We start from the raw sequence: 26,268 nt of genomic DNA, 5'->3' as shown, positions 1-26,268 counted from the left end.
GTGCTGACAGCTCAGAGCCTGGAGCCTGCTTCGGATTCTGTGTCTCCCTCTCTCTGCTCCTCCCCCCCCCCAAGAATAAATAAACATTTAAAAAAAATTTAACAAAAGTAAAAAATTGATTATATTACTCTCAGAGAAGTTGTTTTTTGGGTTTTGGGTTTTGTTTTTGTTTTTTTTTTTAAGAGTTATTGCCCATTTGCAGTTTAGGAAAATGGCTTTTCACTTCTGTTTAAAATTTAATTAACTTTATACTAAGTTTCTTTAACCTCACCTGGACTAAAATAGTATATAGAATGAATATATATTTAATGAGGGGAGGTTTTGTTTAATAAAAATATTGAGACCTGGTAAAAGCAAAACATACTGTGTTTAGAGTCTAACTGAATAAAAATAGTAGGCAGGGTTGCCTGGGTGACTCAGTTGGTTAAGCATCCGACTTCAGCTCAGGTCATGATCTCACAGTTCATAAGTTTGAGCCCTGCATTAGGCTCTCTGCTGTCAGCACAGAGCCTGCTTCAGATCCTCTGTCTCCCTCTCTCTCTCTTCCTCTCTCTCTCTCTCAAAATAAATAAACATCAAAAAAAAAAAAAAATAGTAGGCAGTACTTTGGAGATTTTTAAAGGAAGTGGTCTAGCAGGATCCCAGATGCAAAAAGTGGGTCATAAGCATCCATTAACAGTCACCATTGGGTGTCATTAGAGGACCAGAGGAGAGAAACTACTTAAATAAGAAAGTTAAGTTTCTCATTTCCTGTTGTCCAGATATGACACTTGTTAAAAATGCGTACCCTTTTTCTTTTGGCTGTATATTTACATTTCTAGAGAAAAAAAATGTTTTTAATCAAAGTACTATATTTGACAACCAACAGCTGAATATTTCAAAGCATTTTGTTGTCATTGAGGTTAGCTTTGTGTTTAAACAGCTTAAAAGAAATTCTTTTATAACAAGAGATTGCCCTAAGATTAGAAATACATTTTTCATATTTTATTTATGCACGTAGAAATTAAGTTGTCTTTAAGTCAGTTGGTTTTCTCTATTTTGACTATAGGATTTTAAAAGTAAGAAAACTTTGCATTGGTAATTTTAAATGACTAAAATGTTTAAATTTCTAGAGTGTTAAGATAATTTTATATAGAAAAAAACTGTGATTGTTCTTGTGCTTGTGTTGTTTGTAGTTACTTTCAAACATTTTGCACCTACATCCAAAGAATGAATTACTTAATTCACCTGAAGATTGTTCTGACCTTGACAATACGTTGCAGTCATATGGACAACTTTTTAAATTGTAGATTCTGATTTAATAGTATGGTATGTGGGGCACCTGATGGCTCAGTCCCTTAAGCTTCTGACTCTTGGTTTCACTCAGGTCACAATCTCACGGTTCATTAAGATTGAGCCCTGCATCAGGGCTCTGTACTAACATTGTGGAGCCTGCTTGGCATACTCTCTCTCTCTCTCTCTCTCTCTTTCTCTCTTTATATCACTCTCTTTTTCAAAATAAATAAAAATAATAGTATGGTATGCATATATGTTAGGTATTGAAAATTTAAAAACTTCTTAGGTGATTCTGACATGCAGCCAGGGTGAGAACCACTGCTATAAATGCTGTAAAATGTTATAGATTGTGAGTTGATGGAGAAAGAGAAAAAGCATAGTTCTGGTTCACAATACTAGAAATTTTCACCATAGACACCTTCCCTGAAAGCATATTAAATCATCATTTTCAGATGTTATGTCTTGCTGTTTAGTCAGTTGGTGGTGTATTTTTAATTTCTCTAGATCCAAAACTTTGTTTCAGCATCTAATTTCATTCCAAACTAATAATTGTATGTTATAATCAATACTACTTAAGCATATTAATTCAGTATTACTAAAAACAAGTCACCTCCATCTTCCTGAAGATTCAGAATGTTTTGTTGAGATCTCCATCAGCATTTGGGGATACAGGGTGGAGAAAAAATAGAGGGCTCTGGCAGTCCCCTGTACAGGTCAAATTTTATTACAATATAACAAAATTGTCAAGCTATAACCTTAGGTATTTTTACTAATTTCAGCATGATATAGTTCCATTGATAAAAGATGATGAGGATATGATCTAATAATGACATTTTAGGTTTTTAAATCTGTGAGTCTGACCATGTGGTTATCCTTATTTTCTTTGTTGTCTTGTTTACATAACCTCTCCATAGTCTTCTCTACAGGCAATTTAGACATAAATACGTTCTTGAAACAAAATGCCTTTAATATGGTCTTAAAACGCAGGCAGAAAAAGTTTTATATATAGTATATTTGTCATATTGTTTATAATGAAAATTAGAAGTAGCCTAAATGTCCAAACTAGGAAATTGGTAAAATAAACTATTATATTGCCAGACTATATTTTACTAATAGGTGCTTAAAATGATTTCAATGTAATAGTTAACAAGATGGGAATGATGTTTGGGAGGAAAAAATATTTTAACAAAGTATACATTGTGATCCTAATTTTCTAAAAACGATACTCCTCTGTCTTTGTGGGGAAGACTAAAACAAATATGCCAAAATGGTAACAGTGGCTCTTTCTAGATGGTGGGATAAGGGATGAATTTCTTTTTCTTTCATTTGCCTTTGTCACTTTTTCAACCTTGAAATAAGGAAATATTTAAATAAATCAAGTACTTAAGGTTACTGTGGTTTTCCCAAAATATCTAGTGCTCTACTATGTTTATTACATTCTGTGAATTGATTTTATATATACTCCTTTCCCCAACTCATGAAATCCACAGACTCCTACTTTTCTTCCTTTTTTTCTAACTTCTTCCACAGTTGGATTTCTTAAAAGTACAGTGCCCATATCTATGCATTCTTTTTTGGTGCCATTTGGAGAACTTGACTTAGGCTTTGTTGCCTCCATAGAATGATAGAGGGGCAGAGACAGAGGGAGACACAGAATCTGAAGCAGGCTCCAGGCTCTGAGCTGTCAGCACAGAGCCCACTGTGAGGCTTGAACCACGAACTGTAAGATCATGACCTGAACCGAAGTTAGATGCTTAACCAACTGAGCCACCCAGGTGCCCCAGAGGCAGTGTTTTTTTTGTTGTTGTTGTTTGTTTGTTTTCATATTAAATATAATTTATTGTCAAATTGGTTTGCATACAACACCCAGTGCTCATCCCAACAGGTGCCCTCCTTAATGCCCATCACCCACTTTCCCCTCTTGCCCGCCTCCCATCAACACTCAGTTTGTTCTCAGTATTTAAGAGTCTCTTATGGTTTGCCTCCTTTCCTCTCTGTAACTTTTAGAAGCAATGTTTTTAAAACCTTGGAGATAATAGTGTAAAATTGGGGTGGTTTATTTTATGCTTACCTATCTTTAATCTCATCATAAGGATTTAAAAGCCCTGTGCTGCTTATATGTGGAATCTAAAAAACAAAATAAACAAATAGAACAAAACAGAAACACATTCATAAATACTGAGAACAGGAGCACCTGGGTGACTCAGTTAAGCATCCGACTCTTGATTTTGGCTCAAGTCATGATCTCTCGGTTTGTAGGATTGAGCCCCGCATCCTGCTTGGGTCTCTCTCTCTTTCTGTCTGTCTCTGTCTCTCTCTCTCTCTCTGCCTTTCTCCTGTTGTATTCTCTCTCTCTTTAAATAAATAAATGAACCTCAAATACATACATACATACTGAGGACAAACTGATGATTGCTAAAGGGAGGGGGATGGCACAGGATGGGCAAAATAGGTGAAGGGGATTAAGAGGTCTGAACTTCAAGTTATAAAATAAATAAAGCATGGAGATGAAAATAAAGCATAGGGAATATAGTCAATAATATTGTAATAATTTTGTATGGTGACAGATGGTAACCAGACTTAATGGTGATAATCACTTCATAATGCATATGAATGTCAAATCCCTTTGTTATACACTGAAATTAATACATCCTTTTTTTAAATTTTTTTTTAATTTAATTTTTTATTTTTTTAAATTTACATCCAAATTAGTTAGCATATAGTGCAACAATGATTTCAGGATTTCAGGATGCTCATCTGTTTTGTCTCTTAAAGTCCTCATGAGTGAAGTCATATGATTTTTGTCTTTCTCTGACTAATTTCACTTAGCATAACACCCTCCAGTTCCATCCACGTAGTTGCAAATGGCAAGATTTCATTCTTTTTGATTGCCGAGTAATACTCCATTGTATATATATACCACATCTTCTTTATCATTCATCCATCGATGGACATTGGGGCTCTTGCCATACTTTGGCTATTGGTGACACTGCTGCTATAAACATGGGGGTTCGAAACAACACACTTGTATCCCATGGATAAATACCTAGTAGTGCAATTGCTGGGTCGCAGGGTAGTTCTATTTTTAGTTTTTTGAGGAACCTCCATACTGTTTTCCAGAGTGACTGCACCAGCTTGCATTCCCATGAAATTAATACATCCTATGTCAACTGTACTTTCAATTAAAAAATAGCAAATAAAATAATTAAATAAAAGCCCTGTGTTGTAACGGACTGTAAAACAATTCACAGAAGCTACATAAATAGCTAATGGACACATTCAACCCCAGACCAAAAATAATGTATATATCCATCATAGTTAGAATAGTGAAAACTGGAAAATTGCTGTCTCCATCAGGAGAATGATTGAACAAATGGTAATGCATGTGCATAGTAAAATTTGACTTCGTGAAAGTTACCAAAGAATAAGAATAATTTGACAGGTGCTAAGGAGGTAATGTTAAATGAGAAATACAGGAGTTAAAATTATGTTAATATATAGTATGATACCAAGTACATTTTTAAAGTATAGTTGGGGGCTGAAAGGGCTGTGTTGTCATTACCTATAGATGACATGAATCAATGTATTTGAATCCAATTAAGTCCTATTAAGAACAAAATGGTTATTACTGCAAGTTAACTTTTTTGAGAGAGAGCACGCACTTGAGCTGGGGAGAGGAGCCAGGGAGAGAGAGAGAGATTGCAAGCACGAGAATGAATCTTCAGCAGGCTCCACACTCAGCACAGAGTTGATCTGGTCACAGAGCTCCATCCCAGACCCTGGGACCATGACCTGAGCTGAAATTAAGAGTCAGATGCTCAACTGACTGAGCCACCCAGGCTCCCCAGCTGCAAGTAACTTTTAAGATACGTGTTATTTAGGGACACCTAGCTGCCTTGATCAGTAGAGCATGCAACTCTTGATCTTGGGATTGTGGGTTTGAGCCCCATGTTGGGCATAGAGTTTACTTTAAAAGGAAAAAAAAGATTATCCTTTGTTTAGAAAATAGTAAGATAGCAGAATTTGCCCAGGTAAATATTTATTAAGTGATACTTTTGTTAAAATTCTCCCCCTGGGGCACCTGGGTGGCTCAATTGATTAAGCATCTGACTTCCCCTCAGGTCAGGACCTTGCAGTTTGTGAGTTTGGGCTCTCAGCACAGAGCCCTGCCTCAGATCCTCTGTCCCCCCTCTCTCTCTGCCCCTTCCCCACTAGCACACTCTGCTGCACACGCTCCCTATCTCTCTCTCTCAAAAATAAACAAAAATAATAATAATACTTATCCACCACTGTCAGAATGACACATAACCAAAATATTTTTGTATGTTTTATATTTTCTTAAAATGTTTTAGAATATTCAGCAATAGTTTATCTCATTTTAGCAGTTGCCACAAAATAACGCAACAAAACAAATTAGCAATAGATACTCAGAAATATCCTCTCGCTTACTTAATTAACAAACCCAATGTCATACTATTTGCTGTTAAATCTTGTTTCTGATTTTAGGCTTCTTATACTGGAACAACTTTTGGACAGTATAAAGCACACAAAAGGAGCTCGTCAACAAGTAGTTCAGTTACATGTTGTTTCTTCACTCTCTAGTTTCTTGAAGGTAATTCCGTTTTTAAATTCAGATGTTTGCTTGATTTTTTTTTTCTAAGTATGGTTAAATAGGTTGAGGAGGGTGTCTTGAAAGAACTGCTGCTTTTTTTTTTTCTCCCTTTTTTCTTAGTCTCCTGATGAAAATGTTTCAGGATTTATAATCCCCCTTTTACTTTTTCTCTGTGTAAAAGTTGTTGGTCAGAAATTAAACCTAGAATCTTGGCTTAGAACCATGCTTTAACCTACTCAGCCTAATATCCTGTATCAGGGATTGGCAGACTGTGGCCTCTGGGCCAAATCTGGCTTGTTGCATTTATGACTTAAATGTTTCTAACTAAAATATAGTATGCTTCATTGGTTATATTATGGAAATTCCTATTAATGTTCTTCTGAATACATACATACTGTAGTGACAATTGCTTGCCTAGAGGTTTAAAATTCTTAACTTTTTGAGGCGCCTGGGTGGCTCAGTTGGTTAAGCATCTGACTTTGGCTCAGGTCACGAGTTCATGGGTTTGAGCCCTGCGTCAGGCTCTGTGCTGACAGCTCTGAGCCTGGAGCCTGCTTCAGATTCTGTGTCTCCCTCTCTCTCTCCCCCTTCCCCTCTCATTCTCTCTCTCTCTCTCTCTCTCTCTCTCTCTCTCAAGAATAAATAAACATTAAAAATTTTTTTTAATTATGCAGAACTTTGTGAAAAATCAAATTTGTGTGTGTGTGTGTGTGTGTATGTTTATGTTTAAATAGTAATCCAAGTATGAACATCTTTAGTCAACCAGAATATATATTCCAAACTGGATTGGAAAATTTATTACAGTTGTAAGTTTAGATTGTTCTTTACATATTTCAGTACTTAGCTGGCTCCAAGGGAAACTTGGGTCCAGAAGAAATGAGAAGACTTGCCGTGGCATTGGTGATGGGAGCCCTAGAAAGTCCCAACCCCCTCTTGAGATGTGCAGCTGCAGAGGCATGGGCTAGATTAGCCCAAGTGGTTGATGATGGAGCTTTTACTGCTGCGTTAGCTCAAGTTAGCTTTGACAAGTAAGTGAATTTCTTATTTAATATGCAGAGACTATCTGTCAAAACTGGGTATAGCTTGTTGATTTTTTGGAACTAGTGAAACTCCATTCTGGGAATTAATTCAGAAAAAAATTGATAAACATGGATACTTTATATGAAGGCAAGCCTCCCCTTTGCTCATCTTGGAATATAGAACTATTATTACTTTGGCTTTAGTTTTTATTTAATAAGAGAAAGATCACTATATGAGTAGTATAATTGGCCATCTCTGGAATGGACGATGGGACTAAGAAATTTAGGGAATTTTATCATGTAAAATATAGATAATAGGTAGTAATAACAATGTACTGGAAAGAGTAAAGTCTAGGTTTTCATCATCAGGAAACAAACTATGTTTTCATTTTTGCTAGCTCTGAGATCATAAGCAGAGAGCAAACCGCACAGCTTGTTTTCCTCTATTTCAAATACAAGGTTTTCAATACTACCCCGCCTGCTTAAGAATGTTAAGATAAATGAGATAATAAATATAGCACTTTCACCTTCCAGTCTACTGAATATATGTGTCTGATTTGGTCAACAGTTTGAAGTTTAAAGTTAGATTACTAACTTGGTTCAAATCCCAATCTTCATGTAATGGTTACTTTGTAAGAGTTACTTTGGATATCATTCTGTTCTCATCTGTAAAAAGTAACTCATAATAGTGTAAATCTCAAAGTTGTTGGGAGGATTAAAGGACTAAATGTAGGGGCATCTGGGTGGCTCAGTTGATTAAGCATCCGACTCTTGATTTCAGCTCTGGTCATGATCCCAGAGTTGTGGGATCGAGCCCCACGTCGTGCTCTAAACAGATAGCACACCTCCCCTGCTTGTGCACATGGGCGCACGCTCTTTCTCTCTGTCTCTCTCTTTCAAAAATAAATAAATAAAATTTTTTTTAAAAAAGGACTGAACATAGGAGCAGCTGGCTGGCTCATTCAGAGGAGCATGTGACTCTTGATCTCAGAGTTGTGAGTTCAAGCCCCACATTGGGTGTAGAGATTACTTAAATAAATAAATATTTTTTAAAATAAATAGGGGTGCCTGGGTGGCGCAGTCGGTTGAGCGTCCGACTTCAGCCAGGTCACGATCTCGCGGTCCGTGAGTTCAAGCCCCGCGTCGGGCTCTGGGCTGATGGCTCAGAGCCTGGAGCCTGTTTCCGATTCTGTGTCTCCCTCTCTCTCTGCCCCTCCCCCGTTTATGTTCTGTCTCTCTCTGTCCCAAAAATAAATAAATGTTGGAAAAAAAAAATTTAAAAAAAAAATAAATAAATAAAGGACTAAATGTAAAACACTTAAATTAGCACAGAATGCATAATAAAACTAGTAAACATTGATTTTTCTTGGCTATATTTAATTTTAAAATCAAAGTTCTTTTTTTTTTTTTAATGTTTATTTTGAGAGAGATAGGACACATGTGCAGGAGAAGAGCAGAGAGAGAGCAGAAGAGAGAGAATCCTAAGCAGGCTCCATGCTGTCAGCACAGAGCCCAACACAGGGATAGATCTCCCAAATCATGAGATAGTGACTTCAGCCGAAATAAAGAATCAGAGGCTTTAACTGACTGAGCCACCCATGTACCCCCAAAGTCTCTTTGTATGGAAATAAAGTGTCTCAGCAATGTGCATTTTTAAAATGCAAGTTAATAATGCTCTCAACAAAGTGGGTATGGAAAGAACATACCTCAGCATTATAGCTAACACACTCAACAGTGAAAAGCTAAAAGCTTTTGCTCTAAGATTAGGAACAAAACAAGGATGCCCATTCTCTCCACTATTATTCACCTTAGTTTTGGAAGTCTTAGCCACACAATTAGACAAGAAAAATAAAAGCCATCCAGATTGGAAAGGAAGAAGGAAAACTGTCATTGTTTGCAGATGACATGATACTGTATATAGAAAACCCTAAAGACTCCATCAAAAACCATTAGAATTAAATGAATTCAATAAACTCACAGGATACAAAATTAACATGCAGAAATCAGTTTCTTTGCATTAATAACAAGTTACCAGAAAGAGATTAAGGAAACAATCTCAATTAGTATTGTCAGTAAGAATAAAATACCTAAGAATAAATTTAGCCAAAGAACTGAATGACCTGTACCCTGAAAACTGTAAGACATTGATGAAAGAAATTGAAGATGACACAAATAAATGAAAAGATATACCATACTCCCCATGGGCGATATGCAAATTCATGAAGCATCCCATATATGTGCATTTATGCATACACACATACACACGCTGTGCTCATGGATTGTAAGATATAATTTGTTAAGATATCCATACTACCCAAAGCACTCTACAGATTCAGTGTAATCCCTGTCAAAATACCAATGACATTTTTCATAGTACTAGAACAAAAAAATCCTGAAATTTGTGTGGAGCCACAAAAGATCCCAAATAGCCAAAGCAGTCTTGAAAAAGAAGAACAAAGCTGGAGATGCGCTCCCTGATTTCAAACTGTACTACAAACCTGGAGTAATTAAAATGGTATGTTACTGGCACAAAACAAACACACAGATCAGCATGATGGAATAGAGAGCCCAGAAATAAATGCAAGCATATATAGTAAATTAGGACTATAAGGAAATAAGGAAAGACAGTCTGTTTAATAAATGGTGTTGAGAAAAGAAGATAACTACATGCAAAAGATTGAAACTGGACCACTATCTTACATTGTTTACAAAAATAAATTCAAAGTGGATGAAAGACTTGAAGTAAGACCTAAAATCATAAAACTCCTAGAAGAAAACATTAGTCTTAACAATATTTTGGGGGAAGGAGGTCCGTTTCCTCAGGCAATCCCAATAAAAGCAAAAATAAACAAATGGAATTACATCATACTGAAAAGTTTTTGTACAATGAATGAAAACATCAAGAAAAAAGAAACCCGAGGGAACCTACTGAATGGAGGAAGATATTTGCAAATCAAATATTTGATAAGAGGTTAATATCCAAATTATGTAAAGAACTTCTACAATTTCATGTCAAAAAAACAACCTGATTTAAAAATGGGCAGGGGACTAGATGGCAGAATAGCATGGAGTTTTTTTTGCATTTCTTGTCCATGAAATACAGCCAGATCAACACTAAACCATCCTGCACACGTAGAAAACTAATTTGAGTATTAAAACAACAATCTTCACCACCTGAACCACAGAACATAGCAGGTATGCAGCACACACAGGTGAACTGGGGGAGAGAGAAGCTGCGGAGGGCAAGGAGCTGTTTTTGCTTGTGGAGAAAGGATGGAGATGAGGGGTTGGGGGGAGGAGGAGAGTACGGGAAAAGCACCCCCCTCCCCCAAAAGCAGCTGGAGAGAAAGTGGAAAAGTGGAAACAGCCACTGGGACTGAACAAAAAAGAGAGGAGAGGGTTTAAATTCCATTAAGACTCTATAAACAGGAGGAGCACAGAATCGGAAACTCCGCAGCTTGATACCTGGAGGAGCTCTGGGGGGGGGGGGGGGGGGGTAGGGCAAATCCCCAGGAGCAGAGAGTGAAGTCTGAGGGGTCCTTGGGTCACATGGGGAGAGGTGGTTCCCCTGCTAAGAAGACATCTGGTAGAGGCTCTGTGGCCACCCCGCAGGCAAAGATGCCAGCAGACCCCAGAGATTCACTGGTGCTAGAACAAGGATGTTAAGGGGAAACCTGGTGCCAGATGTGTGTTGTGATTTACCAGAATCCCTGAAACACTGCTACATGTTCTTGTGAACTTTTTCTGGGGCAGGCTTGCACCCAGCTGCAGTCTCTGGGCATCAGCAGCAGCACGGTCCCACGAACGTTTCTTGGGGTGGGTGGGCACCTGGCCATTTCTCTAAGAGACTCTCCCCCAGAGGATCAGAATGGGCCAAAGCCGCAGTCCCTCAGAAGTGAGGGGTTGGGGAACACAGCAATATCTGAGATAAAACTCAAGAGGGAGTTGCCACCTGGCAACCTGATGGCTTGGTCACGGACTGTATAAGTGGGGTGTAGAAGGAAGCCACAGACAAAAGGATGGGTGTGTGATTGATGGTTGAGGAGAACAGAATTCTGATACTAGAGACTGGGTAGCTGGGTGATGCCTTTTTCACGCCTCCCGTGCATGTGTGGATACACCTGCAAGCACCACAGCAATCCACCCCAGTAAGCTAAGCAGTGCCATCTAGTGGAGAATGGAGCTGTTACACTAAGCTCCGCCCTTCTAGGCCAACCTCACTCTTCAGGAACACAAGTCTTTCTGCCTGCTTAGTTTACATACTATAAAGTGCTTCGTAGTTTGTCTTCTAGGGGAAACTGATGTAATTTTTATCGTATTTCAGTTTTTTCCCTGGTCCATCTATTCAATTTTTTTTCTTTTATTCTTCAGTACAGAAAGAAAAAAATTATTTTCATTTTCAATTTTTGTTAAAAATATTGTTTCATTGTATTCACTTTTTCAAATTTCAAACCTTTTCCATTTTTTTCTTTTCTTATCTTTCCCTTTTTTTCTCTAATCAATCTCCTTTCAACAACCAGACTAAAACACACCTAGAATCTAGCATTATTTACTTGATTTTTTTGTGTGTTGTTTTTAATTTTTAAATTTTAATTTTCTTTTACCTAATTAACTCCTTTCCTTCCTTTAAAATGATGAAATGAAGGGATTCACCCCAAAAGAAAGAGCAAGAAGAAACGACAACCAGGGACTTAACACAGATACAAGCAAGTTGTGTGAAACAGAATTTAGAATCACAATAATAAGAATGCAAGCTGGGGTTGAAAATAGATTAGAATCCCTTTCTGTGGAGATAAAAGAAGTAAAAGCTAGTCTGGATAAAATAAAAAATGCTGTAACTGCGATATAGAGGACAAACTCATGGAGAATAATGAAGCAGAAAAAAAGAGAGAGACTAAGGCAAAAGAACACGATTTGAGAATTAGGAAAATCAGGGGCTCCTGAGTGGCTCAGTTGGTTGAGTGTCCAACTTTGGCTTGGGTCAGGATCTCCCAGTTCGTGAGTTCAAGCCCCTGTCGGGCTAAGGGCCTGGAGCCTGCTTCAGATTCTTTGTCTCCCTCTCTCTCTGCCCCTTCGCTGCTCATACTGTCTCTGTCTCAAAAATAAATAAACATTAAAAATTAGAAAAATAATTAGGAAAATCAGTGACTTATTAAAAAGGAATCAGAATCATAGGGGTCCCAGAAGATAGAAAAAGGAGTAGAAGGGTTATGTGAGCAAATCATAGCAGAAAACTTTCCTAACCTGGGGAAAGACACAGACATCAAAATCCAGGAAGTAGAGGACTCCCATTAGATTCAACAAAAACCAACCATCAACAAGGCATATCATATTCAAATTCACAAAGTACTTAGAAAAGGACAGAATCATGAAAGCAGGAAGGGAAAAAAAGTCCTTAACCTACAAGGGAAGACAGATCAAGTTTGCAGCAGACCTATCCACAGAAACTTGGCAGGCCAGAAAGGAGTGTCAGGATATATTCAATGTGCTGAATTGGAAAAATATGCAGCCAAGAATTCTTTGTCCAGCAAGGCTATCATTCAGAATAGAAGGAGAGATTACAAGTTTCCCAAACAAAAATTAAAGGAGTTCATGACCACTAAACCAGCCCTGAAAGAAATTTTAAGGGGGACTCTCTGAGGGCAGAAAAGACAGGGGAGAGAAAAAAAAAAAGACCACAAGCAAGAAAGACTAGAAAGGACCAGAGGACACCAGAAACTCCAACTCTACAGGCAACATAAAGGCAATAAATTCATATCTTTCAGTACTCACTCTAAATGTCAATGGACTAAATGGCTCCAATCAAAAGACATAGGGTAACAGAATGGATAAGAAAATAAGATCCATCTATATGCTGTTTACAAGAGACCCACTTTAGACCTAAAGACACCTTCAAATTGAAAATAAGGGGATGTTGAACCATCTATCATGCTAATGGTACCAAAAGAAAGCCGGAATAGCTACATTTATATCAGACAATCTAGACTTTAAAATAAAGACTGTAACAAGAGATGAAGAAAGGCATTATATCGTAATTAAGGGGTTTGTCCACCAAGAAGACCTAACAATTGTAAGCATTTATGCTCCAAATGTGGAAGAACCCAAATATTTAAATCAATCACAAACAGAAAGAAACTCTTTGATAATAATACCATAATAGTAGGGGACTACAACCCCCTCCCCCTTACAGCAATCAACAGATCGTCTAAACAGAAAATCAACAATGAGACAATGGCTTTGAATGACATGCTGGACCAAATGGACTTAACAGACACATTCAGAACATTTCATCATAAAGCAGCGGAATACACATTCTTCTCCAATGCACATGGAACCTTCTCCAGAATAGATCACATACTGGGACACATATCAGCCCTCAACAAGTTCAAAAAGATTGAGATCATACCATGAATATTTTCAGACCATATTTTCAATGCTATGAAACTCACAACCACAAGAAAAAATGTTGAAAGACAACAAATACTTGGAGACTAAAGAACATCCTACTAAAGAATGAATTGGCTAACCAAGAAGTTAAAGAGGAAATTAAAAAGTACATTGACGCCAATGAAAATGATAACACCACAGGTCAAAACCTCTGGGACGCAGTAAAGACAATCATAAGAGGGAAGTATATAGCAATCCAGGCCTTCCTAAAGAAGGAAGAAAGGTCTCAGATACACAACCTAACCTTACACCTTGAAGAGCTGGAAAAAGAACAGCAAATAAAATGCAAAACTATCAGAAGTCAGGAAATAATAAAGATTAGAGCAGAAATCAATGCTATCGAAACAAAAACAAACAAAACAAAAACAGAACAGATAAATGAAACCAGAAGCTGATTCTTTGAAAGAATTAACAAAATTGATAAACCCCTGGCCAGTTTAATCAAAAAGAAAAATAAATAAATAAAAAAAAATCAAGATTGAAAGAGGAGAGATCACAACCAACACAGCAAAATACAAACAATAATAAGAGAATATTATGAGCAATTATATACTAATGAAATAGGCAATCTGGAAGAAATGGGCAAATTCCTAGAAACATATAAACTACCAAAACTGAAACAAGAAGAAAAAGAGAATATGAACAGACCCATAACCAATAAATAAATCGAATTGCTAATCAAAAATCTTCCAAAAAACAAGAGTCCAGGACCCCATGGCTTGCCAGGGGAATTCTACCAAACATTTAAAGAAGAATTAACACCTATTCTCTTGAAGCTGTCCCAAAAAAATAGAAATGGAAGGAAAACTTCCAAACTCTTTCTATGAAGACAGCATTACCTTGATTCCAAAACCAGACAGAGACCCCACTAAAAAGGAGAACTATAGACGAATTTCCCTGATGAACATGGATGCAAAAATCCTCAACAAGATATTAGCCAACTGGATCCAATAATACATTAAAAAAATTATTCACCACAACTAAGTAGGATTTATAGCTGGGATGCTGGGCTGGTTCAATATCCACAAAACAATCAATGTGATTCATCATGTCAATAAAAGAAAGGACAAGAAGCACATGATCCTCTCAATAGATGCAGAGAAAACATTTGACAAAAACAGCATCCTTTCTTGATAAGAAACTCCCCAAGAAAGTAGGGTAGATGGATCATACCACAAGATCATAAAAGCCATATATGAAAGACTCACCACTAACATCATCCTCGGGGAAGAACTGAGAGCTTACCCCCTAAGGTCAGGAAGAAGACAGGGATGTCCACTCTTGCCACTGTTATTCAACATAGTATTGGAAGTCTTAGCCTCAGCAATCAGACAACACAAAGAAATAAAAAGCATTCAGATCTGCCAGGAGGAGGTCAAACTTTCACTCTTCGCAGATGACATGATACTGTATATGAAAGACCCAAAAGATTCCACCAAAAAACTGCTAAAACTGATCCATGAATTCAGCAAAGTCACAGCATATAAAATCAATGCACAGAAGTTGGTTGCATTCCTATACACCAACAATGAAGCAACAGAAAGAGAAATCAAGGAACCTATCCCATTTACAATTACCCCAAAAACCATAAAATACCTAGGAATAAATCTAACCAAAGAGGTAAAAAATCTATATACTGAAAACTATAGAAAGCTTATGAAAGAAATTGAAGAAGACACACACACACACAAATGCGAAAATATTCCATGCTCCTGGATAGAACAAATATTGTTAAAATGTCAATACTACCCAAAGCAATCTACGTATTCAATGCAGTACCTATCAAAATAACACCAGCATTCTTCACAGAGCTAGAACAAACAATCCTAAAATTTGTATGGAACTACAAAAACCCGAATAGTCAAAGCAATCTTGAAAAAGAAAACCAAAGCAGGAGTCATCACAATCCCGGACGTCAAGCTGTATTACAAAGCTGTAATCATCAAGACATCATGATACTGGCACAAGAACGGACACTCAGATCAATGGAACCGAATAGAGACCCAGAAATGGACCCACAAACATAAGGCCAACTAATCTTTGACAAAGCAGGAAAGAATATCCAATGGAATAAAGACAATCTCTTCAGCAAATGGTGCTGGGGAAACTGGAAAACAACATGCAGAAAAATGAACCTGGGCCACTTTCTTACACCATGCACAAAATTAAGCTCAAAATGGATGAAAGACCTAAATATAAGACAGGAATCCATCAAAATCCTTGAGAAAGCAGGCAAAAATCTCTTTGACTTTGACCACAGCAACTTCTTACTCAGCACGTCTCCAGTGGCAAGAGAAACAAAAGCAAAAATGAACTATTAGGACCTCATCAAAATAAAAAGCTTCTGCACCAAAGGAAACAATCAGCAAAACTAAAGGCAACTGACAGAATGGGAGAAGATATTTGCAAAAGACATATCAGATAAAGGGTTATTATCCAAGATCTGTAAAGAACTTACCAAACTCAACACCCAAAAAACAAATAATCCAGGGAAGAAATGGGCAAAAGACAAGAATAGATACTTCTCCAAAGAAGACCTCCAGATGGCCAACTGATGCATGAAAAATGCTCAACATCACTCATCATCAGGGAAATACAAATCAAAACCACAATGAGATACCACCTCACACCTGTCAGAATGGCTAACATGAACAACTCAGGCAACAACAGAAGTTGGCGAGGATGTGTAGAGAGAGGATCTCTTTTGCACTGCTGGTGGGAATGCAAACTGGTGCGGCCACTCTGGAATACAGTAGGGAGGTTCCTTAAAAAGTTAAAAATATAACTCCTTAAAAGTTAAAAATAGAACTACCCTATGACCCAGCAATTGCACTACTAGGTATTTATCTAATGGATACAGGTATGCTGTTTAGAAGGGGCACATGCACCCCCATGTTTATAGCAGCACTATCAACAATAGCCAGAGTATGGAAAGAGCCCAAATGTCCATCAGTGGATGAATGGATAAAGAAGATGTGGTGTGTGTGTGTGTGTGTGTGTGTGTGTGTGTGTGTGTGTGTAAATCTATGTATACACACACAATGGAGTATTATTCGGCAATCAAAAAGAATGAAATCTTACCTTTTACAACTCCGTGGATGGAAGTAGAGAGTTTTAACCTAAGCGAAATTAGTCAGTCAGAGAAAGACAAATATATGACTTCACTCATATGAGGACTTTAAGATACAAAACAGATGAACCTAAGGGAAGGGAAGCAAATATGATATAAAAACTGGGGGGGAAGGGACAAAACATAAGAGACTCTTAAACACGAAGAACAAACAGAGGGTTGCTGGTGGGGTTGAGGAAGGAAGGATGGGCGAAATGGGTAAGGGGCATTAATCCTGAAATCACTGTTGCAGTATATGCTAACTTGCATGTAAATTAAAAAATAAATAAATTTAAAAATAATAAAAAAATAAAAATAAACTTAAAAAAAATAGGCAGACGATGTGATTAAATTTTTTCCCAAAGAAGGCATACAGATGGCCAACAAGCACATTAAGAGATTCTCAACATCATTAATCATCAGGGACATGCAAATCAAAACCACCATGAGATATCAGCTCACACTTGTCTAATTGGTTTGTATCCAAAAGATAGTACAAGTGTTGAGGATGTGCAGAAAAGGGAAACTTCATGCACTGTGGGAATATAATTGGTACAACCACTATCGAAAACAGCATAGAGGTTCTTAAAAAAATTAAAAATAGAAATACCATTTGACCCAGCAATTCCACTTCTGAGTATTTATTCAAAGGAAATGAAAACATCAATTCAGAGAACTATCTGCAGGAGTGCCTGGACGGCTCAGTTGGTTGAGCATCCGACTTCAGCTCAGGTCATGATCTCTCAGTCCATGGGTTCGAGCCCTGCATCGGGCTTTGTGCTGACAGCTCAGAGCCTGGAGCCTGCTTCTGATTCTGTGTCTCCATCTCTCTCTCTCTGCCCGTCTGCCTCTCATGTTCTCTCTCTCTCTCTCTCTCTCTCTCTCTCTCTCTCTCTCTCTCAAAAATAAATAAACGCTAAAAAAAAAAAAAATCATGCTATGGGGCACCTGGGTGGCTCAGTCAGTTAAGCATCTAACTTCGGCTCAGGTCATGATCTCATGGTTCATGAGTTCGAGCCCGCATCAGGCTCTGTGCTGACAGCTCAGAGCCTGGAGCCTGTTTCACACTCTGTATCTCCCTCTCTGCCTCTCCTCTGCTCATGCTCTGTCTCTCAAAAATAAACAAACATTAAAAAAAGTTTTGTTTTTTTTAAGTCATGTTATGCAGAGAGCTATATGCACCCTTGTGTTCATTGCTACATTATTTACAGTAGCCAAAATATGGAAGCAACCTGTGTTTATTAATATATGAATGGATAAAGAAGATGGGTGTGTGTGTAATATTACTCAGCCATAAAAAAGGAAATCATGCCATTTGCAACAACATGGATGGACCTAGAGTGTATTATGCTCAGTAAAATAAGACCAAGAAAGACCAGTACCATGTAATTTCACTTACTTGTGAAAAGAAATGCATGAACAAAGAAAATAAGTCATAGATGCAAGAAATAAACTGTTCGTTACAGGAAGCAGGGGAAGAGGGACAAAATAGGTGAAGGGAATAAATAAGTCATGGGAATCTCATGTATAACATGTGGAATATAGTCAATAAAATTGATGAAAATTTGTATGGTAATAGATGGTAACTAGACTTATTGTCAGGATCTTTTGATAATGTATCAAAATGTCAATCACTACAGTGTACGCCTGAAACTAATAGCATATTGTATGTTGGTTATACTTGAACTTTAAAAAAAAATTTTTTTTTAACGTTTATTTATTTTTGAGACAGAGAAAGACAGAGCATGAAGGGGGGAGGGTCAGAGAGAGGGAGACACAGAATCGGAAACAGGCTCCAGGCTCTGAGCTGTCAGCACAGAGCCTGATGCGGGGCTCGAACTCACGGGCCGCGAGATCATGACCTGAGCTGAAGTCGGCCGCTCAACCGACTGAGCCACCCAGGCGCCCCTATACTTGAACTTTTAAAGAGTGACTTAACAGTAAAGTAATAATGCTTGTTTTATAAATTTAGTGTGTGCATCTCTGAAAAACATTGAAATTGTTCATACTTAAATCTTTAAAAATGTGAAGACGTTTTTATTTAAAATGTTTTTCTTTTTAAGATACCTTTCAGGTTATTTCAAAATGTTTTTATCAGTAACATATATTTTTGAATTTTGCAGCTATTCATACAAAAAGTTTTGCCTAAATAACAGTGTACATGCATTAGTTTTTTTCAGTAACTATTGTTTATTTCCATAATTACAGACTGAAATCAGCAAGGGATGTGGTTACCAGAACAGGATACTCATTGGCTTTGGGATCCCTACATAGATATTTAGGAGGGATAAGTTCTTCTCAGCATTTGAATTCTTGTGTCGGAATCCTTTATACTTTGTCTCAGGACAGTACTTCTCCTGATGTGCAGGTAAATACTCCATGTGATACTTTTCTTGAAATTCATGATTTGTAGATAATGCAGATTATGTTTTTATCGGCCACTAGTAACTTGTAAATAATTCTCACACACACACACACACACACACACACACACACACACACACCGCCCAGTAAATGTCTAAGCCATTGTTAACTTGGACGGATTTTTGAAATTCAAGTCTTAGTCAAATCTTGCTATCATTACTTCACACTCAGGAGTTTCTAAAGTCAAATTTAGTATTTTTTTTCTGAAATCGATCTTCCTTCCATCTTAATAATAACATTTACCATTTTGGAGAACTTAATAAGTACCAAGCTTTGTATCACATTCTTCTAACAAGATATTAACATATGTAAGCCTCACAGTAATCTAGGGTATATTCCCCTTAACAAAAAGAAAACTGGGGCTTACAGAAGCTAAGTAACTTGCTCACAGCTGAAAGCTAAAAAATCATCTAATCAGTTCAATAACACAAGTCACGGGCTCCAAACCCATGCTCTTAACCACTTTACCATATTATTGTACACATCTTACCCATGTCAGTTAAAATCATTATTCTCTTGATATTTTAAAATCAAATTTTTTAAAATCAAATCTTGATTGATTGTTATTCTTCCTGTTCTTTTACTCTCCTTATCTTATCTCTGTCCCCCTCGTGTGTTCCTAATTATTATAGTAGTGTTTTTAGGTTCTTTTCAACTCTCCCTAGATATGAAGCCACATTTGTTTTCCTGAAAGGCTTTCATCTTGCAACTTTCCTGTCAAAAAGCTGGGAAACTGCTTATTGCTTCCTAAATCTCCTTCTCATTCAAGTCCTATCAGCTGACCCAGGAACCTTATCTATCATTACCCCAGAATACTGACTTCTCTCATAGGCAGTCTGCCTGTTCTCATTCCACTCATGCCATTCTCATGTCTGCACTTATATTTTCCTATTGTTCTTTTCCCTTCCTGGTCCTATCTGATCATCCAAATTTTCTAGCATTCTGAAATCCAGTTTAACCACCTTCTTGTTAAATTTCAACATCCCTAATCCACAGTTAGCTTTCCTTCTTTGAATTACTACCATAATACTAATAGTCTCTTCGTCATCATTATCCAGTAGTTGATTGAGTTAACTTATAAGGTGTTCCATTCTTTCATCCTCCTTTGTTTCTATTTTTATATTTCTCTTCTCCCCCTTCAAGAAGTCTATTGCAAATGCACATACATTTACATCGAATACTTTTTCAGTTGATTAATTTAAATGCTTTTAGTGGCTTCCAGTGTCATTAAATCTGACTCTTTTTGATTACTGCTGTCTCTGACTTAACAGTTTATTTTTGTAGAATGTTTAGTACTCTAAGCTTTCTTATACATTCATTGATAAGAGGGATAAAGCTTTCTGAATTTCCTAAAGGGAGGAATTTTTATGTCCTTCAAATGTATATAGAAGTAGATAGAGTGTATACTATAAGGAATCTATTATACCCATCATCTGTCTGACTGCTTGGTTGTCAGTATATGGCCAGTCTTCTTTCTTTCCTTCTTTCTTTCTTTCTTTCTTTCTTTCTTTCATTCATTCATTCATTCATTCATTCATTCACTGGTTGGCTTAAATAGCAGAAATTTGTTTTCTCATGGTTCTATAGGCTAGAAGTCCTAGATCAAAGTGTCAGCCAGTTTGGTTTCTTCTGAGCCCTCTTTCCTTGGCTTGCAGTTGGTCACCTTCTCATTGTATCTTCACATGGTTTTTCCTTTGTGCATGTGCATCTTTAGCATTACTCTGTCCAAATTTTATCTTCTTAGAAGGACCCTAGTCACATTGGATTAGGGCTTGCTCTAATAGCCTCATTTTAACTTCATTAAGGCCCTGTCTCCAAAGACAACCTCATTCTGAGGTACTGGTAGAGTCTTGTTTCATTTAAACCAGAGTTGACCGGGGCACCTGGGTGGCTCAGTCGGTTAAGCGTCCGACTTCAGCTCAGGTCATGATCTCGCGGTCCGTGAGTTTGAGCCCCGCGTCGGGTTCTGGGCTGATGGCTCAGAGCCTGGAGCCTGTTTCCGATTCTGTGTCTCCCTCTCTCTCTGCCCCTCCCCTGTTCATGCTCTGTCTCTCTCTGTCTCAAAAATAAATAAAAAATGTTAAAAAAAAAATTTTTTTTAATTAAAAAAAAATAAATAGATAAACCAGAGTTGACCAACTTATTATTTTCAGAGCCATATGGTAAATTATGTACACTTTACATGCCATACACTCTCTGTCAGCTGCTCAGTTCTGCCATTGTAGCAGTAGCAGTCATAAATAGTATGCAAATGAATGAGCACGACTGTGTTTCAGTGAAGCTTTATTTATAAAACCATGTGGCAGGGCAGATTTGTCTCAAAGGCAAATCTGTTTGTTTACTATATTAATATATATATAATGTATACACTTATTTAATACATATATATTTATTTTTATATGTTTGTAAAAGTGCACTTATCATAAGTGTGTGTCTCTGTGAGTAAAGTATACAAACTAAATACACCATGTAACCAGCACCTAGATCAAGAAATAGAACATTATCAATACCCCAAACGCTCTCCAAAGCGTTCTCTTCTAGTTATTACCTGTCCTACCTAGGATAACCACTATCCTAATTTGCAGCATCATATGTTAGTTTTGCCTGCTTTTATACTTTATATCATTGGAATCATATGGTACATACTCTTTTATGTCTGGCTTTCTTCAACATTACGTTCAAGAGATTTGTCCATATTACTGCATGTAATTGTAAATCTTGTTGAATCTTTTAAAAACTTGAATTTTTGTTCTCCACGTAGATTGAACAAAAAACACTTTACGGTAAACTAGATTTAGTTCAAGCTATTAGTTAAAGAACCAAACATTATCTTGGAATTCTTTTTTTTTTTTTTAATTTTTTTTTTTAATGTCAACTTATTTTTGAGAGAGACGGAGACAGAATGGGAGTTGTTTAGGGGCAGAGAGAGAGGGAGACACAGAATCCAAAGCAGGCCCCAGGCTCTGAGTTGTCAGCACAGAGCCCGACACGGGGCTTGAACTCATGAGCTGTGAGATCATGACCTGAGCTGAAGTTGGATGCTCAACCGACTGAGCCACCCAGGCACCCCAATCTTGGAATTCTTAGTACTGAGATAGATTTAAGTTTAGCATTCGAAATTAGATGATTGCCAGGGTTTTTTACTGGATATTTGAGAGAAATTTTTTCTTAAACTTTGTATGTTCTCTGTTTCTCTTTCGAGGTTAGTTATAATAGCACACAAGTACTATACTGTCTCGTTACTTTATCACTTCCTTCAACAAAGAACAATTCATTGTGTTTTATGTTTCTTAATGCTGCTGTAGCATTTTAAATTGTTTTTCTCTGTCTTCACAGACCTGGGCACTACATTCGCTATCACTGATTATTGATTCTGCTGGCCCACTGTACCATATGCATGTGGAACCCACCCTTTCTCTTATTATAATGTTATTGTTAAATGTGCCTCCTACTCATGCTGAAGTTCAACAAAGTCTTGGTCGCTGTTTGAATGCCCTTATTACTACTTTGGGTCCAGAACTACAGGGTATGCATAGCTCATTTTGTGATGTTTTAAATTAAAAATACACATGTGAAAATGAATTCACTTCTTATTACTGACTCAAATACTTGTCAGTGAAGTGGAGTTTAGCACAGTGTTCTATGCAAATACATGAGCAGAATATTGAGAGTCAGGAAGAAGATTTTGACTCCTGCATGTTGACATAATAGAAAATAACATAGAAAGTAGGAAACTTAATGTAAGCTCCACCACTACTTTTTTTTTTTTTTTTTTTAAGTTTATTTATTTATTTTTGAGAAAGAGAAAGAGAAAACCCCAAGCAGGCTCCGTGCTGTCAGTGCAAAACTCAACACAGGGCTCAGTCTCACAAACCATGAGATCATGACCTGGGCCCAAATCAGGAGTAGGATGTTTAACCAACTGTGCCAGCGAGATGCCCCACTCCACCACCAGTTAATTGGATGACCTTTGGAAAATCTTTGTCTTTGGTCTTTGGTTTCCTTTTCTATCAAATGAGGGAAAAGTTGAAAAGCCTTTATGATTGGCACATAGTAGGTGATCAGTATATTTTGTGAAATGCCATCTAGTTTGATTTCTTTTACCTTGAAAAGATAAGGAGTGTTGTATTTAGAAAGATTAGATGTATTTTTAATATGCTTTTCTTAACAATTGAAGTGAAAAATTCAAGTGGAATAGTGTAAAGAGCTTCTCTCTTCTAAGAAATAAATGACTAAGTCCCAAAACTCAGGTAATCTGATCTTTTCAAATGTAAAGTCCATGAATGATTTTAATATTTGAAAGAAACTCAACTAATATAAGCAGGGCTAAGTTCATTAGCCATTCTAATTCCACTTTTCATGAAATTTTGGTGTACCCTTCAGATAGGCTGAGGTTCTTATTCGCCTAGTGATTTGTATTGACAAATTTTTCAGACTAGGAGTAACTAATATAACCCAAAAATCTGTCACCTGGCTTTCTTTTGTAGAAGAAATTTACTTCACAGATCCTTAAGTTTAAAGTTGGTTAAAATTAATAAACTCAGTAATGTGAGTTTAAAGAGGAATGATTTCATAGACAAATTATTCAAAGATTTGTGCTTTCATTTTAGGTAATAGTACTTCCATTTCCACCTTAAGGACTTCCTGTCTTTTGGGTTGTGCGGTGATGCAGGATAACCCAGACTGCCTTGTTCAAGCTCAGGCCATCTGTTGCCTTCAGCAGCTTCATATGTTTGCTCCAAGACATGTCAACCTGTCTAGCTTGGTCAGCTGCCTCTGTGTGAGTATAAAATTTTAAGTGAGTCCTTAGTTTTTTTTCATTGGAAACTTAGATTTATTTTTAATAATTCTCTAGTCTGTGTACAATAGCTGTTTCCTCTCGTTTCTGGTTTTTTTAGCGGGTAGGGCCAAATTTCATGTAATCACATCTCAAACCTCTCATATGTTGATTCAGTTTTTTCTATTAATTTTGAACTTACCATTTGGAATGTTTATTCATTAATCAGTAAACATATATTGGATGCTCAAATGTCCTGGGTACTGTATAAATGCTATAGGACATGGAAAAAATGTATGTGACATTATTTCAAATAATTATATATAAAGTTCTCTCCACCTCAGATGGGAAAATAACATTTTTCCTTAATATTCTAGTGGCATATGCATCAATATCTGGGTTCTAATAATATGTTTAATAAATAATGCAAGCTAAATGCTAAAAGTTCTGGTAAATGGTTCATAATCATCAATGGTTTTAAGATTTACCTTGAGTATCACCAGTTTCTATCTAAATTTGCCTCAAAAATTGAGTTACATTTGGAATTAAAACTTGACACCATTGCTTTTAAACTATTTCTGCCCCTAGAATGTTTACAACACATTCCCATTAGTAACATGACAGTTGAGAATTATTACTTTAGACAGACCTTTCATTCACAAGCTGAAGGCAGGATATACAGCATTTCAGACCTTGAAAGAACTTCAAATATCATTAAAACCAATCTCCCCTCCCCCCCAAACAAAACAAAACAAAACAAAACCAAGCACCAAAAAAGTCAAATAATTTGTCCAAGGTAACATATCTAGAAGTAGTGGTAGCTCTAAGTCTATAATCCAGGTTTCTTTTTTTTTTTTTTTTTAATTTTTTTATGTTTTTTATTTTAGAGAGAGACAGACAGAGTATGAGCAGGGAAGGGACAGAGAGAGAGGGAGACACGGAATCTGAAGCAGGCTTCAGGCTCCAAGCTGTCAACACAGAGCCCAATGAGGGGCTCGAACTCACGGACCGCAAGATCATGACCTGAGCCCAAGCCGGATGCTCAGCCGACTGAGCCACCCAGGCGCCCCTAGAATCCAGTTTCTGAACTCCTTGTTAAGTTCCCATTTCTTTATTTCTTACTGACTTTGTAGTTTTGATTAGCTCTTCACCTCATCTCTACCACCTACTAGCTTTGTGGCCTTAGAGAAGTCCCATAACTTCTTCCAGCCTCAGCTATCTTGTCTACAAAACAAAGATTTCACGAGATACCACCCATTAAGGCACATGTCCTAGGCACTTAATAACCACTCAATATGTAGTAGTTTTTATTTTCTAACATATAACTTAGACATTATGTTAATGTTCATAGTGATTTTTATGGTCAAAGTTATGTAAGACTCTTAAAAAAAGGATGTGACTGACTTTTCTGATAGAAACTTGGTTCCTCTCTAGGTTAAACACATATTAGAGAAAATATCAGTTACTAGAAAAGGGTTTTTTTTTTACCTTTACTACTCAATGACTTTTCCCTAGGAATATTATTCTCTCATTCAAAGAACCATCCCCAAAACCAATTGTTGAAAAATAGCCATTCCTTTGCAAGTTGGTCAGACTTTCACTCTCCATTATATTTATTGATAAATAAAGAGCAAAACTTACTAATTCTTAGTGAATTAGAACTGATTAAATTTGTTACTCTTTTTTTTCCCAGACTGAGAAAGTTTACATATAAAGAATAGAGATTACTATTGGATGTTTCTCTTGGAATATTAAGAGCAGTTGTGAAAATCAAAATTAACAATTAACAAATATTATTTATGTTACTCATAATATTTAAGCAGTAAAATGATTTTTTCTTATTCAGAAGTCATTCAAAAATTGCTATCACTATAGTTTGTTAATTTCATGTCTTAATTTTTTAGTAAGCTTTTATTCTAAATTTATTAGATTGAATTTATTATATTTTAGAGTATTTCCTATAGTACGAAAATTGCTTTTGCTTTGCTGTTTAAGAACTTTATAATCAGATTTTCTTTTCTATAAAGAATTTAATTATTTAGCATGAAGTGTTTTCATTTTAATTGAAACTCCCTGAAGATTCAGAATATATTTCGTCATTAGGAAAGAATCTTACTGAAAGGGTTTTCTTCTAACTGCATGCTGTTTAACTTCCATTCTGAACTTGGTCTTAGCTACACTAGCAATTCTGAGTATTCTAAGTTTTAAAAGTTGGCTTCCAAGAGTAAAAAATTTACAATTAACTTGTGATGAAGTAAATCATTAACTTTGTCCCTTGCTGGACACCTGTTCATTTGAATGCAATCTAGATCACTCTTTTAACACTCATGTCTATTTGATCTGGCTTTGTTACTGAGGCTTAATGAGAGTTTCCAAAGGAAAATCTAATTACATAAATGTACATTTTTAAGTTACTGTATATTTTATATCTTTACATCTTGAGTTGACTGTTTCCAAGATCTTAGTTCAACTCCTATTTTAAGTTGGAAAATGAAATATTCATGGCATAGTTTTAAAGTCGAAGCTAAGCCAGTTTGAATGATAGCTCTATCAACATTTATATTTTAATGCTTAGCTGACTGTTGTCAAAATCATCCTAGTATTT

General features: G+C 36.6%; 1 protein-coding gene across 10 annotated transcripts in view; it reads left to right on the top strand.

The window, feature by feature from the left end:
- HEATR5A (HEAT repeat containing 5A) overlaps nt 1-26,268 on the top strand; it is a 120,881-nt gene that overhangs the window by 50,159 nt on the left and 44,454 nt on the right. For 9 of the 10 annotated variants that reach the window (XM_047861034.1, XM_047861040.1, XM_047861035.1 and 6 more), the window contains exons 17-21: nt 5,782-5,887; nt 6,725-6,915; nt 18,671-18,830; nt 22,223-22,412; nt 23,497-23,666. In XM_047861034.1, coding sequence (XP_047716990.1) covers nt 5,782-5,887; nt 6,725-6,915; nt 18,671-18,830; nt 22,223-22,412; nt 23,497-23,666 — 817 coding nt within the window. The remainder of the gene's footprint in view (nt 1-5,781; nt 5,888-6,724; nt 6,916-18,670; nt 18,831-22,222; nt 22,413-23,496; nt 23,667-26,268) is intronic. The other variant, XM_047861038.1, reaches the window with a different exon arrangement.

Source organism: Prionailurus viverrinus, chromosome B3, assembly GCF_022837055.1.
Source record: "Prionailurus viverrinus isolate Anna chromosome B3, UM_Priviv_1.0, whole genome shotgun sequence".
Classification (NCBI taxonomy): Eukaryota; Metazoa; Chordata; class Mammalia; order Carnivora; family Felidae; genus Prionailurus; species Prionailurus viverrinus.
Note: the sequence above shows the minus strand (reverse complement) of the source record. Positions and strands in the feature narration are given on the sequence as shown.